This window comes from Hyperolius riggenbachi, chromosome 4 (assembly GCF_040937935.1).
Source record: "Hyperolius riggenbachi isolate aHypRig1 chromosome 4, aHypRig1.pri, whole genome shotgun sequence".
NCBI classification, from domain to species: domain Eukaryota; kingdom Metazoa; phylum Chordata; class Amphibia; order Anura; family Hyperoliidae; genus Hyperolius; species Hyperolius riggenbachi.
In genome coordinates, this window is record NC_090649.1 from 130,020,997 (window position 1) to 130,038,121 (window position 17,125).

Consider the following 17,125-nt stretch of genomic DNA (forward strand, 5'->3'; position numbering starts at 1 on the left):
ATGCACTGTGATCATCAGCCAATCAGATTTCCTCCATTTCCACCCTAACATGCTACACTATGTTGTATTATTTTGCAAAGAGACCACATGCAGCACCATTTTCCCCCAGTGCTGTCTCATGAGTTGCATAGTAGTGAATCTGCACTTGTGATTTAGGGCCTGTACACACTGGCTGCACTACGATTTTTCATTCGCAATGCCTTCATGAAAATAAAAATGCTCCCGTTTGGGAAGCGCAGGAAAAAAATGCAATGCATGCAATTCCCCCCCTGCACACTGCAAATCCGATTTGTGATTCCGATTTGCGATTTTTCATGGATGCTATCAAAACAAGAAGAAAAACACAGCATGCAGTACCGATTCAAAAGCACAGAATACAGAATACTTTATTTTGCCAAGTACAACGGGGGTTGTACCCGAAATTATTTTTGGCACATACAGGGTTGGCGATTGTACAGTAACAAGTATACAGAGAAAATACAGTAAATAGAAGTCAAATAGGGGGTCTGTCTGGATGCTATATTGGGCAGAGGTGCCACGATTTGTACGGCGCTCAACTGCTCTGCAGCACATTCAGACGCCCCGCAGTATGCCGTGAAACAATGTAGGTGGAAAAGGATAGATTAGAGAGAGAAAAGAGAGGTTGGTAGACATAGTGTCCAAGATTCCCCTGAGGTTGGGAAAACTGTCCTGGTCCTGCATACCCCAGTGCTAGGCAGTGTGCAGAAAGACCAAGTCCAAGTTGGTGTGCTTGGCCTGTGGTCAAGATCAGAGCAGCCAGGAGCAGATCTGGTGGCATGGGGCCCCTGACATGAGGCAGCTGATGGCAAAAGGCAAAGGACCTGATATGGTGTGAGCAATACTGCGGCCTCCATGAGTAGGACATGCCTGTAGTCAACTTGGCCTGTAGCAGCCTCCCTCACAGGCTTTGAGGGCCAGAGGTGCATGTTGCAGAGCCGGTTTTGTATCCTGGACAGGCAGGAAGCTGTTTCCCACATACCTCAGCAGCAGAGCTGTAGATAGGCATGAACCGGGGTAGCGGTTTCCCCACGTGGTGTGCTGGGCCTCCTCAAAGCCGTTGTTGTATCCGACGTCCGTGATCTTAATCGGAATCGCATGTAAAATTGCAAATTGGAATCGCAAATCGGAATCGCATGTAGTGTGCAATAGCCCTTGTGTTTTTAGGTAAACAATCAGAAAACCGTGAAAACATAGCCTCAGCAAAACCGCAATCGCATCACAAATGCACAAAAGCACACGTAGAATTTTGATTAAAAAACGCAATTGCATCGCACTACACTTGCGATTGCGCTTTGCGATTTTCAGTGTGTACATTGTGTTCTAAATTGTAACATCTAATTGTGTTTTTTTTTCAGCTTCTCACCAAGCTGCCCTGCTTGACAGCCCTATAAAGGCTTCCCTGGACCTATCTGATGGAGGTGGTCATCCCCTTAAACTGGGCAGCATCTTCACCTTCAGAGTGACTGTCCTGCAGGCTTCCAGCATCCCCCCAGAATACGCCGACATATTTTGCCAGTTCAAGTTAGTGTCACAATGCTTGGCTTGAGTAGACTTGTCCAGTCACATGTAATGCTGGGGATACACGGTACGTTTCTGTACCGTGTATCGAGCCGCTGATGCTCCCAGCTGATAATTTCCAACAGGTCCGATGACCCGCCGGATCGATTCCCCACTCGATCCCCGCAGGTGGACAATAGCAGGGAGTCGAGCGGAAGATAAGGAAGCGCTCACGGGGATGAGCGGGTATCGATCCGGACGGCGGGGGGGACTCGCGGGGAAGTGGCGGGGGTCGATCTGGCTGCTAATCGAGCCGCCGACTCGTACCGTGTATCCCCAGCACAACACTATTACACCTTACAGGCCACACAAACTGCATAAACAATGTATAGTTACTTCCTCACAGTCAAGGCAAGTCTTCATCAGCCACTGTTGTAAGAAGTATTGGATTAACTTGCATCTAGCCTTGTCTTACTGATAACAGAGATTCTGGAGATATAAAAATATTATTTGTATAGTCACATTTGTAACACAGCACACCCTGGGTTGTAAAGGGATCAGACAACATGAAACAACTTGAAAGTGGAATTACTTTTAACATTTCTTCCCATTGATCGCTCATTGGTATTTATAATTGCAAGTGTATTTACAGTAGGTTCTTTTTAAAAATGTTTTAGTAATAAGGCATATTTTCCTTTATTTATGTATTTAGCCACTCCCCCCAGTGACATGCTGCTTAGGCAAGGTACCAGGTGCAGTGCTAGTCATGCTGGGACTGGGAGCTGATGAGCCTGTCTCCCGCTCTGCAGGAGCTCCCTGAAAGAAAAGGAAGGAGGGAGCTCCAGGCAGAGACACACGACTCGTTGATTTTGGGTAGTTATCAATGGGAAATCAATCACATTATCGATAGGGAGCAGGTTAGACATCTGCACGCAATGCAACTGCCTATTAGATTGATCCATCGATCTGATGGAAAATTGTATTGTGTGTACTAGGCTTAAAGGTTGGTAGAAAATTTGCTGGGAAGCAGTTCTAGCACTACACATAAAAAGCAACGAATCAGCTGAGAGACAAATTAGAACTTCTGATTGGAGATTGCTTTACAGGAATATATTTGGTGTTGAACAGTCAAATTGCAAATATAGACCCATGCAACTGTCAGGGGACTATTGTTCCTTGTTTAGTACCCTTGACTGTAGTTTTAGAGTACTGTAACATGTTAGGCAATGGGGAAACAGTAAAATGTAGAGGCAAAGTATAATGTACCTTTGGTTTGTCTGACTGAATAGACTGCAATTGTAAGATATTTTGGGACCCAGGAACATCATTTGTTTTGTCATCAGCTGATAAAGAGATCTGAACCATATAGAAAAATGTAACTGTAAATTGTTCAGTTAACCAGTGAAAGGAATGATTTTATCATTTAACCCTATATTTTGCTACAACATATACTGAAAATGGTCCGGAGTCTCTAGTTATGATATATACATATATTTGTTTTGCAGTTTTATCCATCGTCACGATGAAGCATTTTCGACAGAACCCTTGAAAAACACAGGTCGTGGACCGCCACTGGGCTTCTACCATGTGCAGAATGTAAGAAACCTGCACCCATGGGTGCATATAGCAATGCTAATCATGTCTACTCATCAGATCTATATGTCTGTCTGCCACATACATGTTTCATAGATGTTATTGGATGCAAGATCCGTCATAAAGGACTGGCACTAGTACAGGAAATTAGGACGTGTCGCCAAACACATACACCATGTTTATTTAACCACTGTTAGCTCCAGGATCCACTTATTGCATGTAACACTAAGCTTATTAACTTGATGTTGAAATGTTATCCCTACGTTTGCATGAACCCCCAAGTGGTACTTCCAGGTTCATTTGGTTAAAGACAGTCAATTCTCAATTAGACAGGACAAGACAAATAACATTTTTATTGCACTTTTCTACTGGTGAAGTGCCAGAGCTGCAGCCACTAGGGTGCGCTCAGTAGGCAGCAGCAGCAGTGTTCGTGAGTCTGGCCCAATGACTCCTTGCTGAATAGGTGCTGGCTTACTGAACAGGAAGAGCCAAGATAGGAACCCAGGTTTCCTATGTCAGAGGCAGAGCCTTTAACCATTACGCTACCCAGCCACTAATTAATTTGCAAATGTAATAAAGACAGAGCACACCATTATACAGTTGGCAAGGAGCAGTCCTAAATTTGTTATTGGTGCCTGCAAAATGTATTAGTGTAAGCTATGATTTTCCTATTCACAAGACTAGCGGATGCTTAAAGCGGTATAAAACCCTGATATAATATCAATAACATGTTTTCCTACTTTTTATATGCCATACGGTTATCATATTTGCTTTTGTGCATAAGTATTATTATTCATTTAGAAATTATACGTTCCCAAAGTACACTTTTTTTGCTCTTAAAACTGAGTTTGCCTTTTATTCATACCTGCTTTATTCATCTTCTAACGTAAGCAGAAATGCTTTCTGATGCTTTCTGATTGTCTCACTGTCTTCAGGAGAGTTGGCAGTGTCAGAGAAGGGTCTGTTTACATTTCCCACTTGATACAATTAAACACAAGATAACATTATCTACACTTCGGATGCGTCCAGCTCTGCTGGCAGGGAAGCTTCTAAGTCCTGTGTGTAACTCTTTGAATGCTGTTCTAGTAAAAAAAAATGCTGGTTGTATATAATATGCTGTAAATAATCTATTAATGCAAAGAGTAAATGCTGGGTTTCATTCCACTTTAAGGTGCCACGCCTGAGGCACTAATATGGCTGGAATAAGCACTGCGCATACATAACGTTATCCTGCAGCAAAGTGACACTGTTCTGTCTGGCTGCATAATAATATACAGGTTTGAAACAGTACCTAGCAAAGCCTTTTTCTCCTTTTATATCTGTTATACTGGTCACATGTTTCATTTCTAGTGATTGCATTTATGAAAAATCAAAGTGATGATTTCATATTTATTGTTTTAAAATATTCATATTCTAATTTCATAACATTGCATTTCATCTATATATATATGTGGGGATTACTATGTCCACACTGTTTCATATTTTCACATCATGGTCTGCATTCTTATAGTATGTAGGAGAAAAGCATAAAAGATTTGGTTATCTAATGACACTGTTTATGCACTATACATGTGCTTATCTTCCCTCTGCTAGATTGCGGTGGAAGTGACGCAGTCCTTTGTGGAGTACGTGAAAACACAGCCAATCGTCTTTGAGGTGTTTGGACATTATCAGCAGCACCCTTTCCCTCCACTATGCAAAGATGTGCTAAGGTAAGGAAGGAATGGCATCACCATGTATACATATAACCAGACATTAGCTGCATCCACTTATCTGTTAGGAATTGCATTTATTGGCTTAAAACCTCAGAAAGGTTTTTTTGGTTGGGCATTGACTAAAGGTGCCTGTAAATAATACAATCTTGAATGTCCAATCTTACCAAATCTTTGCAGTACAAAGATACTGGAGTGGTGATACAGTACTTTAAATGGATACTTCAGGTAGCCCCTTGTAGTACATAGAAGTGGAAAGATTGTACAATCAATATTGTATCATTAATGGGCACCTTAAAGCTTCTAACAGAGATTTGATTGCCTGAGACAATCATTCACTAATTGCCTGAGACAATCACAATTTCCTTTGTGAAAATGTAGCAGTAATGTAGTAGTCCTATGACATTGTTCATTGTTCTGACATGCCTGAACAATAGACAACTGCCATAAATGACTGTCTGTTATGCTTCTTCCACTTACTACCTTCCTTTCCCTCTCCATAGAACAGACTAGAATGCTCAGTTTTTCATAGCACTCATTCGAATCCAGATAGTGATTTGGCTGCAGCTTTGCAGCAGCAGCATGTAATGATCTGGAGGCGATTTCCAGTCAGCGCACACCATGTGCGCTGAAGCAAAAGGAAATCGCCACAATCACAGAGGCAGAGCACCCAGTATATATTTGTAGAGGAGAATTCCAACCAGCAGATGGAGCTGTGGAGTACAGAGGAATAAGTCCTCTGTACAGCCACAGATGCCAGATTAAAATTGCACGATTAAGCAAGACTGGGCAACAAAGTAGCAACTCAGAAGAAAGCAAGAACAGATACAGACTATGTGAATGTCTATGAATCTAGTCGCCACCCGGTGACGGTAGACATATTACATCAAAAAAGACCAGAGTGAGAAAGCTAATCGCAAGAGAGGCGATTGCTATCAGCAACACAAGACTGAGCAAAGACAGAGCCTGAATTGAGTAAGGAAGACACAGCAAACAACTACAATCTGAATGCCAAGAAAAATAACAAATGAACTGGCTAAACGCCGTCACCGCATGTTAAGCGCAACAGTAACAAAACGTACCAACCCTGACTAAAACGGAGAACAAAGACAAACAGATAACGGGAACGCTTGCTAATCGGTTGTCTCACACCAGACAACAGCAAGCGTCCGTTCCAGACAAGACAGACTGAAGGAGTAACCAGGAGCACCCGCAGCTAAGGTCACACTCCAAGATACAGACAAGGGCGATCCACCGCCTCTAACGCTAGGGCGAATGCGATCTAGGACCTGGACAGGACGATTTACTATCTGCCACCGCAGGAGATAGCACCATCGCAAGAACAGGACAAGACAAAATAAGACTTAGGCAGTACAAATAATATACAACCTGACTGCACTAGGAGGAGTGCAAAATGCACTCCCCGAGAATTAACTACACTAGAACATTCGCAATAAGGTACAAAGAGGCTGAGGCTCTTAAGTCAGTCTTCACCAAACAAAACCTATGAGGAGCAAGGAATTCTGGGAGGAAGTGACATTTATACTGGAAACCTTCAAAGGAAGCAGACAAGCAGATTGCAAGATAAGTAGATGCAAATCAGTCAGCCTTGCAAACTGACAAAAAGGCCTCTTTTCCCTGGACTGAACTATGCAACCTGCATAGGAAACAAAACTGTCCAGGGAATCAAGGCCAGTAGAGCGGATTCTGAAACAGCAGGAGTGCTACAACCAGTTGGGAAATAGACGCGGCACCCAGTGGAAATAGGACTTTACTGTGTTCTGTTTTTAAGGTGTGGCAATATTTGCTGTGAGAAAACTCAGGAGTAAGGTTTATTGAATGAGGGCTAAAAGAGTGAGGTGCAGAGGTCACTGGGGAAACCTCACAACACAGGCTCTGAACTGAAATATCATTTTACCATGCTTATCAACAGCTATAGCATTAACTTTGGATAATTGCTGCACCTTTACAAGAATTTGCCTGTATTATTTTTTTATAGATTTATAAATCATTTTAAATGGATTTCTTCCTCCAATAGAAATGTTTATTATTTTTGGTATGTGATTTTATTCATTTATTTTTTCTTCTGAATCAACTTTTCTCACAGAAATCAGTAATGTGATTCAGGAAAGTTGGATGTACTGCAATAATATTTTTTATTAATTCCCTTGATTATAATACCTTCTACATGATTATCTGGCAAGATTCACAGCCACAAAATGTCACCCAAAATTCAGATTGAAAACGTTTTACTTTTTGCCTTTGCCAGCCCCCTGCGCTCCTCCAGACGTCTCCTCCCTCGAGTCATGCCGTTGTCCAAACCAGGTAACATACAAACATATGTGACAATTATACAAATAATCACTCAATGTGTCTGTGAGGCCAATTAATAAAAAAAATATGTACACTATACACTTTGACATATCTTTTGTTATCACTTGAGGGGCCATATGCAATTCACTTTTTCACCTGACTTTTCTCCTAGGTGATATTTTTAAATTTGTCAATAAAATGCCTTTTAAGCCACCAGCAAGCAAGAAAATACTCAAAATAATTTTGATAGCACTTTTGCACTTACTTCTCAGTACTTTTTCAGTTGAAAAGTGCTGGAAAATTATTTAAAATAGAAGATGAAAAATTATCTCCTAGGAGAAAACGTAGGAGAAAACTGGAATTGCATATGGGCCGAAATGTCTTGTTTCTATGGTTTCCCTTTCTGCAGCATAAGTAAAAGAATATGGCAACAGCTAATATCTTTGATATTTTTTTAATTTGATACAGTATTTTTTAATAATTTGACCAACATTATAAAAAATGTCTTTGCACTGTGTAAAAACCCAGATAAAGTGTGTGTGAAATGTCTATAAACTTGCTATAATACTTTTAGGCCCTTTTTACACTAGGCCGGTTTAATTGCTTTGCGTTACCCTTTCTCCACATAGGGTAACGCAAAAGCAGTGAAAGTCTATGGGGCCTACCACACTTACTGTAACTTCACAATCGGCCACAAGGTCAACATTGTATTACTGTCTGACTTCGCAGACGCATCGGTGGTAGAATATATATGTCAATAGGCGACGCAAAAAACTTAAATACGTTGGCACACGTGTGTGGAAAGATGTGATTACGACAGGGAAACCTGGAAATCCCAGTGACGTACTTCCTGTTAAGCAGGGAGTACGTCACTGAATGAGGAGCAGCGATTCGTGTGCGGGGGGAGGGGGGGTCGGCGATATGCATATGACCCTGTTGGCACAATCTGCCTCAGGTTCATATGAATGTAGTTTTTAGCATTGCAGTGCAATGGGGGTGGAGTATTGCACTGCAGCGCTATGGCCAGGTGTAAAACCGCCCTTAATTCTATCCAGCCAATACCATGATTAAGTTAGCTGGGCAAAACAAAAATGCTAACATAAGTACATCTGTTTCCACACCTTTTCCCCTTTGCAGTAGAGCCGTATAACATGGTCTCTGCCTGCTGATTGAACAGTGCAGGTTAAAAGCACAATGATGAGCTCATCATTCTACCCACTCCTTCTGTAAACATTCACATTGAGATACCTCTGCAATGCAAGTCTTTCCCATTCTATAATATAGTCTCTTTTTGGGTTATGTTGCTGTGTGAATCCCTATCTGAGAGATTTGTATAAACTACCTGTGCTGACAAGAAATGGGTATATCGCTCCAAAACAAATAAGACATAATTGTAGCTTGATAATTTTTTTCTATCCTCTGCACAACCAGAGATTACATTTAGGCCATGCACAAAAAAGTATATCCCCCAGACAGTAAGTGAGGCAAATGCTCCCAAACAGGGATAGACACAGCGTACCCAAAGATACAAAATAAGTTTAACTCCATTTCAAAGTATAAGTACACACACTACACTAGGAATCTATCAGGACTGAAATGTAGCCACCTCACCAATACTACCTTTTTCTTGTGAAGGCCTGTTATATCTTGTGAGACTGTTATTGGTCTAGAGATATCTCACATCTCTTTGCTTTAGATGATTAGACCTCAATTCACTAAGATCATGCTGGAGACAATAAGGCAAGAGAAAACGTACCACCACACAGTAAGGCCTCAATTCACTAAGATCATGCTGGAGATAATAAGGCAAGAGAAAACTTACCTCCACATAAGAGAGAGTTATCTTATCTCTTCATTCCTTAAGTTACCTCCTCTGTAGTTATTTCACCTCCTCTGTAGTTAATTTACCTCCTTTGTAGTTATTTTCACATGCAGATAATAAATAGCCTGTCTTTAACTCTGGAGTTATTTTAAGGATTGAAGAGTTAACTTAAAGACAGAAGAGTTAACTTTAGGTTTGCCTGAGGTAAAATGTTTCCTGAATACTACATGCCTTATCACCATGGTGATCATTCTAGAAACGCTATTAAAGACAGAAGATAAGCTTAGTGAATTGAGGCCTATGTCAGGATTTTACTGTGTCCAAATAAGCAAAGTTCAAAATAGTCGGCACCACTATCACGAAACTACAAACTTTATTTAAAATGATAAGCATACAAGAAGCTGTGACAGCAACAACACGCCGCTCACACCATTTTTCAAGCTGTGCAGCTTATGTAATACCACAGCTTGAAAAGGGGTGCTTATTAGAATCATTATACTTTTGAAATAAAGTTTGCAATTTCTTAATAATAGTGCCGACCGTTTTGGACTTTGCGCATTGCATACAGCGCAGGAGGTTATTGGTCTGTTGGTGAAGGCACACGAAGGTCATCTCTATCCTTTGTCATTGGGTGCTCCTCCATTCTACCCATGATTCCATACTAACAGTTTTAACCGCCTACAGAGATATGTATTGTGTTTTGTCCATTAGCAAGAATTAAAGAGTTCATTTTATCTGTAAGCTCATGTATACCGGAGATGACTTTTTCCCAGGGGTGTAACTATAAGGGAGCAGCCTCTGTGACTGCAGGGGGTCTAGGAGCTGAAGGGGTCCCCAACTTCTAACCTTCCCTCCTTTCAATACAATGGTCCATCTGTCAGATCAGGTGTTTTTGTGGCTACACTTGTTATAGAATGATGGTTATTATGGCCACATTTTTATATGACTCCTGGTAGATGGGCCTCAAGACTGTGAGGGTCTCTCACCAACGGGAGGCAAAAAACGGACTATAAACAGTGGGAGGTCCCATCAAATTGTTGCTGAAGGCCCCCATGATTTGTAATTATGCCCCTGCTTTTTCCATCTAATATACTAAAGGATGTATTTATTATAAAGACCATTTGTAAATAACAATAATTCCCACTTTTTGTATTTTAACAATTTAATTTTGTTATTGTTTTTTTTGCCTTTGCTTCTTACCTACTTAAATCTTTGACCTTACCTTTGCTATCTGCTAATGCTTTACTGATCTCACAAACTCTGATATTACACCTGACTGGCTTCCAATGGTACCGTAATGGGCACCTTTTCTAGGCTTGCACACTCCATTTCTTCCCCCAGCACTGCATTCCACATTTAATATGCTGAGTTCACTGGTCCCTATACTGTCGGCAGAGGAAGAACATATAGGTAGCTCTCTTTTAAGCACACTAACCCGACAAGCACAACAAGAGCCTTCGCTGTTAAGGATGACGGGTGCAGTGATGAAGGCACAGAGACCTGGTGCGTGTGGAGCCCTATAAGGTCATTTATTCACTTTGGTCTCATTGTGGTAATTTGTGTGCTCTGAATCTTTTCCTGTGTGGCACTTTACTGTGTAAACTCTGCATGTTTTGCATAAGAAGCTGCAATTTTTCCTCCAGTTTCTAGTCTGTGACATTGGTAACTATATGTAGAAAATCAAAACTGTTAACATAATCATTAAGATAGCTAATAGCTTATGGAAAATGGAGCAGTGTGCTATAGCTGTAATCAACTATCTGTGGCCTTCCTCTAGTTTTTTGGCCACACAGGGAAGCTACACAATGCTACCAATATTCCATCACTTAAAGGGACTCCGAGCAATGTCTGTGGGTATGCCTTTAAGCATACCCACAACTAATTAATTTTATCCTCACACCTACCGGCATGATGTTTGTAATTATATCCCCCTGGGTTGTATTTCATTGCATTGCACTGAGTGGAGCTGCCGACACTGGGGAAAGTGTCGTCCTGCATAATACAATGCTGAATAAGGAATCCAAGATGGCGGCTGCGATTTCGATCGCGAAAATAATGAAAACTAAAAGGTGTAGGGTGACGGTTTATATATCATTGGAAAAAAAATGGTATGCATCTTTCCATAGTTACTGCACTGCTCGGAGTCCCTTTAAAGAGGAAAATAACATAATACATAAAATTGTTTTTTTTTGTTTTTTTTACAATATCCTATACAATAAAACCCCTGTGTCCTGTTCCTGTGTCTGTGCTTTTTTGCCAGTGCACTTGTGCGGCACACGGACGTTACGCACTACAGGAGGACGAGGGCAGGGGGGCAGGCGTGTACACGTTGTGACCGTTGCGTGTGTCCCTGTGTCCTGTCCCTGTGGTTTTTTTGCCAGTGCGCATGTGCAGCACACAGACGTTACACACTGCAGGACGAGGGCAGGCGTGTACGCGTTGTGACCGTTGCGTGTGTGTGCACGCAGCAGCCTTGCACGTGCTGGCGATCTGTCGGTGGCGAAAGGGGGGGGGGAGGGGTTGTGAGGGGCAAGGCCTAGCTCCCGTTATTGTAATGGGCCTAAGGTCTAGTTAATACATAAATTATTTACTAAGTGTTTGCCCATTGTCAAATCATTACTTACGCTGATTTACATTCTGAAATGTATCATTGGTGGTGCCATCTTTAGTTTACTTTCCAGTCCATTGGTTTTACTTCTGGTGGTAGGAGCCTCTTCTGGGCTATACTCCCCTGTATATTGCGATGGATAGCATAAGTAAATTAACAGTGATTAAACCCTACACAGGTCTATTTCAGCATGGATCCATATGATACTAGTAAAATAAATGTGCAATATAAATGTGGTATCCCTTGGGGGGGGGGGGGGGGGGGGTTGTATGTAAAAGTTCCATAGGCTGCCCACTTCAGGTTCTGTCTTGGCCAATGTGATTTGAATCTGTTAAATTCCATCACAATTTAAAGAGGAACTTTAACCAAGGATTGAACTTCTGTTTCAATATTGTTTATTGAAAGATGTTAACAAAGTATAAGCAGTATTATGAGTATGAACATTTGACATGCTAGATGTTACAATCTTCAAATGCTAGTACAATAGATGTTAGAGTGTGTATTAAAGAGAGTGAATAAACCATTTGTTTTAGTTGCTATTACTTAAGTATAACTTGTTCTTAACTTAACCAAAACAAAAACAAGGTAAACATGTTGAACATTTATCTTCATCCATATATCCACCTACTATATCGGTGAATGGGTCTCGTGTAGTTATTCTTGTCTATGGTTGGTATATGACAGTGGCCCCTCATGTAACCTTATGTTGTGTACCCGTATTTCACCTTTATGTTGGCCAGTCAGTGGATTGCGTGAATGCAATCCAGCTATCCCAAATCCGGTTGTAATTGTCTGTTGAGTATTGGGTGCTGTGGATTAATTCCTCCATTTTTTGAATTTTGCTCACTTTTTGTAGCCAGCCTTGAATTGAGGGGATTGCTTTTTGTTTCCAGAGGGCAGGTATCTGTGCTCTAGCTGCGTTTATCAAATGCGGCAAGATGGAGTTTTTATAGTCCTTGTGGCTCATATTAATGTTGTGTAATAAAAATATGTCAGGCTCGAAAGGGATAGTATAGCCAGTTATTTTTTGTATTATATTGTGAATGTTCGTCCAATATGTTTTTATTGCCGGACAATGCCAGGTTATATGGATAAAGGACCCCTCATCCATATTACATCTCCAGCACTTGTTTGGTATTTCGGGAGCGAATCTATGAATGGCCTCAGGAGTTTTATACCATAAGGTTTGGAATTTGAAATTCTGCTCTTGCGACCAAGCACTTCTGGAGGATTTATGGGTATTGACCGCTATGGTCTTCCATTGTTCTGGTGTTATGTTTTTCTTTAGGGCCAGATTCCATTTTTTTGATAGTGTAGGAGTTCGTCAGATTTATTGCTATTTAAAATGGAATATGCCCAAGCTAGAAGATGTCTTTGCGCTTTATCTGAGAGAATCTTATCTTCGAAAGCTGTGGTGGTGTACTGTAGTGCTTTTTTGGATTTTAGAGAGTTTATGTAATGTCTTATTTGGAAGTATTGCCATTTTAGAGTGCTATTTGGTGTGGTGAAATCTTTAATTTGCAGGTATGGCAGAACCTCTCCCTTATATATAAAATCTGCTATTCTGGGGGTTGGGTTTTTATTCCAGCCCAGTAAAAAATTCTTCTCTAGGCCTGGTGGGAAATCTTTGTTGTTGAGTAAGGGAGTCAAGAGACTTCCTTTTCCTGTTAAGTTGTATTTTTTATTGCATGTCCTAAAGGCTTTCAGAGTTGGATCTATTAGTGGATGAAGTTGGGTAATCTTTGTGCAGTGGGGTTTAGATTCCCACAGAAGGGATTGGATGTCTTGGATCTGGGGTTGGATACTGGCGTTTTCTATTTCGACCCAGTCCCTTTTAGAATTGTGGTCTGCCCAGCCTAGAGTCCTAACTAAATGAGTGGCCATGTAGTATTTAAATAGGTCCGGGAGGCCTGTTCCTCCAGTGATTTTGGTTCTGGTGAGGATGTCAAATCTCAGTCTAGATCTTTGTTTACTCCAAATAAAATCATTGAGTTTCTTTTGCATATTTGGCAGATAGGATTAGGGAATCGTAATTGGGAGATTTTGAAGTCTGGGCAGTATGTTCATTTTTATGATTGACATTTTCCCAAACCACGAGATTCCTTGCATTTTCCCCCATAATTCCAGATCAGCTGTTATTTTTGTTTCTAGTGAAGTGTAATTTAAGGCAAATATTTTTTTTTAGGTCTGATGGGATTTTGATTCCCAGATATGTAATAGCGGATGTTTCCCACCTTAAAGGGAAGGATAGTTGGCATTGGTTCATTATGGATTGGGATAGAGAAATATTAAGAGCACTGGATTTGGCAAAGTTTATCTTCAGGTTTGAGAGTCTTCCAAAATCTTCCAGGCTTTTGATTAGGTTGGGAATGGATATCAGGGGCTAAATGAGGAAAAAGAGCATGTCATCCGCAAATGCTGCTATTTTATGTTCTTTTTGGAGTATTTTGACTCCGTGTATCGTAGGGTCTTGACGAATTTGATTCAGAAAGGGCTCTAATGTGAGGATAAAGATAATGGGGGATAGAGGGCATCCCTGCCTCGTTCCATTTGAAAGGGAGAAGGGAAGGATTGAACTTCATTCCAATCAGTGGCTGTGTGAAGTCAGGACCAAGGTCCTGACAGTTTGCTGTCTGTGAACATTGTTGCATTGTGGGAAATAAGAGCTTTTTCCAACTGCCGAGCCAGCAGTATTTCCCTCTGTGCATAGAACTCTCAGTAACTAACATTCCATATAGATCACCTGCCAGAACTAAAGATGTCACCACCAGTGATAAATTTCAGAATGTAAAGCAGGGAGAGAAAAGATTTTACAATTTTTTACTGACTAAAAAAATCTATAAATAAATATTGTGAAAAATAAGCAATTTTATTAATTATGTTATTTTTCACTACAGTTATGCTGGATCCACACCATACAATTTTTCAGCCGATTTACCTGGCTGATCAACTATTTCCAGCATGTCCGATCTAAAAATCAAACGATTTTTTGAGCGATTTTATGACTGATTTCCGTTTGTTTCTACCGAAATCTGTCAGAAAATCGCTCAAAAAATCGTTCGATTCTCAGATCGGACATGCTGGAAATAATCGATCGGCCAGGTAAATCGTCTGAAAAATGGTATGTTGTGGATCCAGCATTACTCTTTAAGAACAATTGTACAGATGATAGTAGTTTTATGCACACCTTAGAGCAGAGGCCTTTACTCTGTAATGAGATCTACAGACAGAGTAAGGCCAAGGCAGCTCTTTCCTTGTTCTGCATCGTTATGAATCACTGACTTTGGCCAATCTACACTGTGATATATTTCCGTTTCATCTTGGTCTACTCTGGCTGTTTGACTTATTGCCTTGTCATTTGCTCTCACCGATTGACATTTTCCTCTTTTCAGTTCCTGCCACTAAGCTAAGACAGCGTGTTCCCAGTACTGGCCAGTGTCACTGCAAGTACGACCTGATGACATACTTCCAAATCTGTGAATTGGAGGCTAATGGAGAGTGAGTAACTTTAATCCTTTCACAGTCAAGTGAAAAAGCTAGAAATGTTTATTGCCTTCCCACTGATAAATAAAAATGCGTTTAATTATATATTTAGCACAAGCCATCTATGCATGTTTAGTTTGCTGTGCTTCCTGTAAATCATCCTAATTGCAAAACTATGAGTCAAACTTAAAGAGGAACTCCAGCCTAAACAAACATACTGACATTAAGTTACATTAGTTATGTTAATTAAAATAGATAGGTAATATAATCTCTTACCCACCCTGTTTTAAAAGAACAGGCAAATGTTTGATTTCATGAGAGCAGCTATTGTTTTGGTTGAAAGGAGGTGACAGGGAGCATGAGACACAGTTCCAACTGTCCTGTGTGCTGATCACCCCTCCCAGTTGCTAGGCAACGTGAATAACAACATAGGAAATCCCATCATGCTTTGCACAGCATCAGGGGAAAAAAAGCCCAGGCAGTGTTCTTTGATGAGTGGAGCTTAGCTAAAAATGCAGCTAAAAATTATGCTTTGGTAAGAAAAACAAAGTTCTGATGCTGTAAAACTGTAAAAGAAACACCAAGCCTTTTCAGTTCTGCTGAGTAGATTTTTAGTCTGGAGGTTCACTATAACTTAGCAGTCTGCCAGCAATGCGGGAGACGGTCACAATTGTCCGTCAGTAATGGAAGCATGGGATCCATTGCAATAAACGGACCGCACTTCTGTGCAGTCTGCAATACTCCAGGAGCCGCATTTGCATTCCCCATATAGCCTATAGGAAAAACGCATCTGTCCCAGGCTGCAGCCGGACCATCGGAGCGGACATTACACTGTCGGCTCCCGCTAGCTGCACATGATCCGATGCAAGTGGGAACACAGCCTCATAGCATCTGAGCACTGGTTGTGTAAGGATCCCTCCTGTAGCGTATTCTGTCCGTTGCAGTGGAGCTGCAAACGGACAGTTCTGGCTTATCTGCTTGCATTCGGTTGTGCATTTGCAATGGGTCTCATTGTCATTTGCAATCGCTCTACAGTTCTAGGCAGCTCAGGATGCTGTCATCATTCCACCAATTGCTTGTTGCAGGTGGACTGCGGCCAGATAGCCCTGGATTCCCTGCATGCATGTTGTTACATAATTCTGCATGTATTTCTTATGGGGGTCCTTTGCATTCATAGCCAGCTAGCAAATGCTAATCAAGCCAGTTCAGGATTGAGTGATTACCATTCAGCTTTGTGGAGATTTGCATACCTGCATCCATTGGCTGATGCCGGAATAAAAGTCTGCCTCACATTTCGTACCCCGCCTGTCATAAGTCAGTACGCTGATCTACTGGGCACCTTGTTACTCTGTATAGTTCTGTTATTGTAATTCTATGCGACCTTATTACTTGTGCTTTAGTTAGTTATTGATAAATATATATGCAGACTTGCTAATATATATTTATCCGTTAGTTGAGTTGTTTGTTATTTTTCTTATCATTGTGTATTGCCTAGTTCCATGCTCGATGGACATTCGCTGCATCCGTGGTGGATCAGTGAAGTCCATTATCCTGAGAGCTTGGATTCTGTCATCACCACGTTGGTGACTGGTAGTATTCCTGCTACTCTAGTTTCTGGGAACGTAACTATAGGCTGCAGTTGTTATCAGTTATGTTCTATCCTGTAGCCTTGCCTGGGTGGATGCTTGCTGGTGACTGTTGTTAGCCAGCTTGCTCTGCTTCTGTGGACATGACTGTGAGCTGCGGCTGCTACTAGTTACGCTCCAATCTATAGTCCTGTCTTGTACCTGTCTGAATACTTGCTATCGCTAAGACAGCACAGTGCGAACTAAGGCAGCGCAACATCGCACTGCGCTACCATTGCGTTTTATTTGTAGCGATATCAGAAGCCCAGAGCTGCAGTTGCTCTGGGCAGCCTGTGTAACCTCTTCCATTATCCAGCTCTTAGCCTTGTTGTGCTGGGTGGTCAGAAAGTATGACCCCCCCAGCATTACAAGTTGCTGGTATTAAAATAACAAGCAAATCATAGTAAATAAGTAAGTAGTTATATATCTTCATATGGAGCACAGATTGTTT

The 17,125-nt window shown here is 41.2% G+C and overlaps 1 protein-coding gene across 14 annotated transcripts in view; it reads left to right on the forward strand.

Annotated features, from left to right (window-relative positions):
* KIF1A (kinesin family member 1A) overlaps nucleotides 1-17,125 on the forward strand; it is a 246,538-nt gene that overhangs the window by 166,159 nt on the left and 63,254 nt on the right. For all 14 annotated transcript variants that reach the window (XM_068280653.1, XM_068280654.1, XM_068280655.1 and 11 more), the window contains 5 exons: nucleotides 1,377-1,542; nucleotides 3,024-3,114; nucleotides 4,705-4,823; nucleotides 7,093-7,148; nucleotides 14,959-15,064. In XM_068280653.1, coding sequence (XP_068136754.1) covers nucleotides 1,377-1,542; nucleotides 3,024-3,114; nucleotides 4,705-4,823; nucleotides 7,093-7,148; nucleotides 14,959-15,064 — 538 coding nt within the window. The remainder of the gene's footprint in view (nucleotides 1-1,376; nucleotides 1,543-3,023; nucleotides 3,115-4,704; nucleotides 4,824-7,092; nucleotides 7,149-14,958; nucleotides 15,065-17,125) is intronic.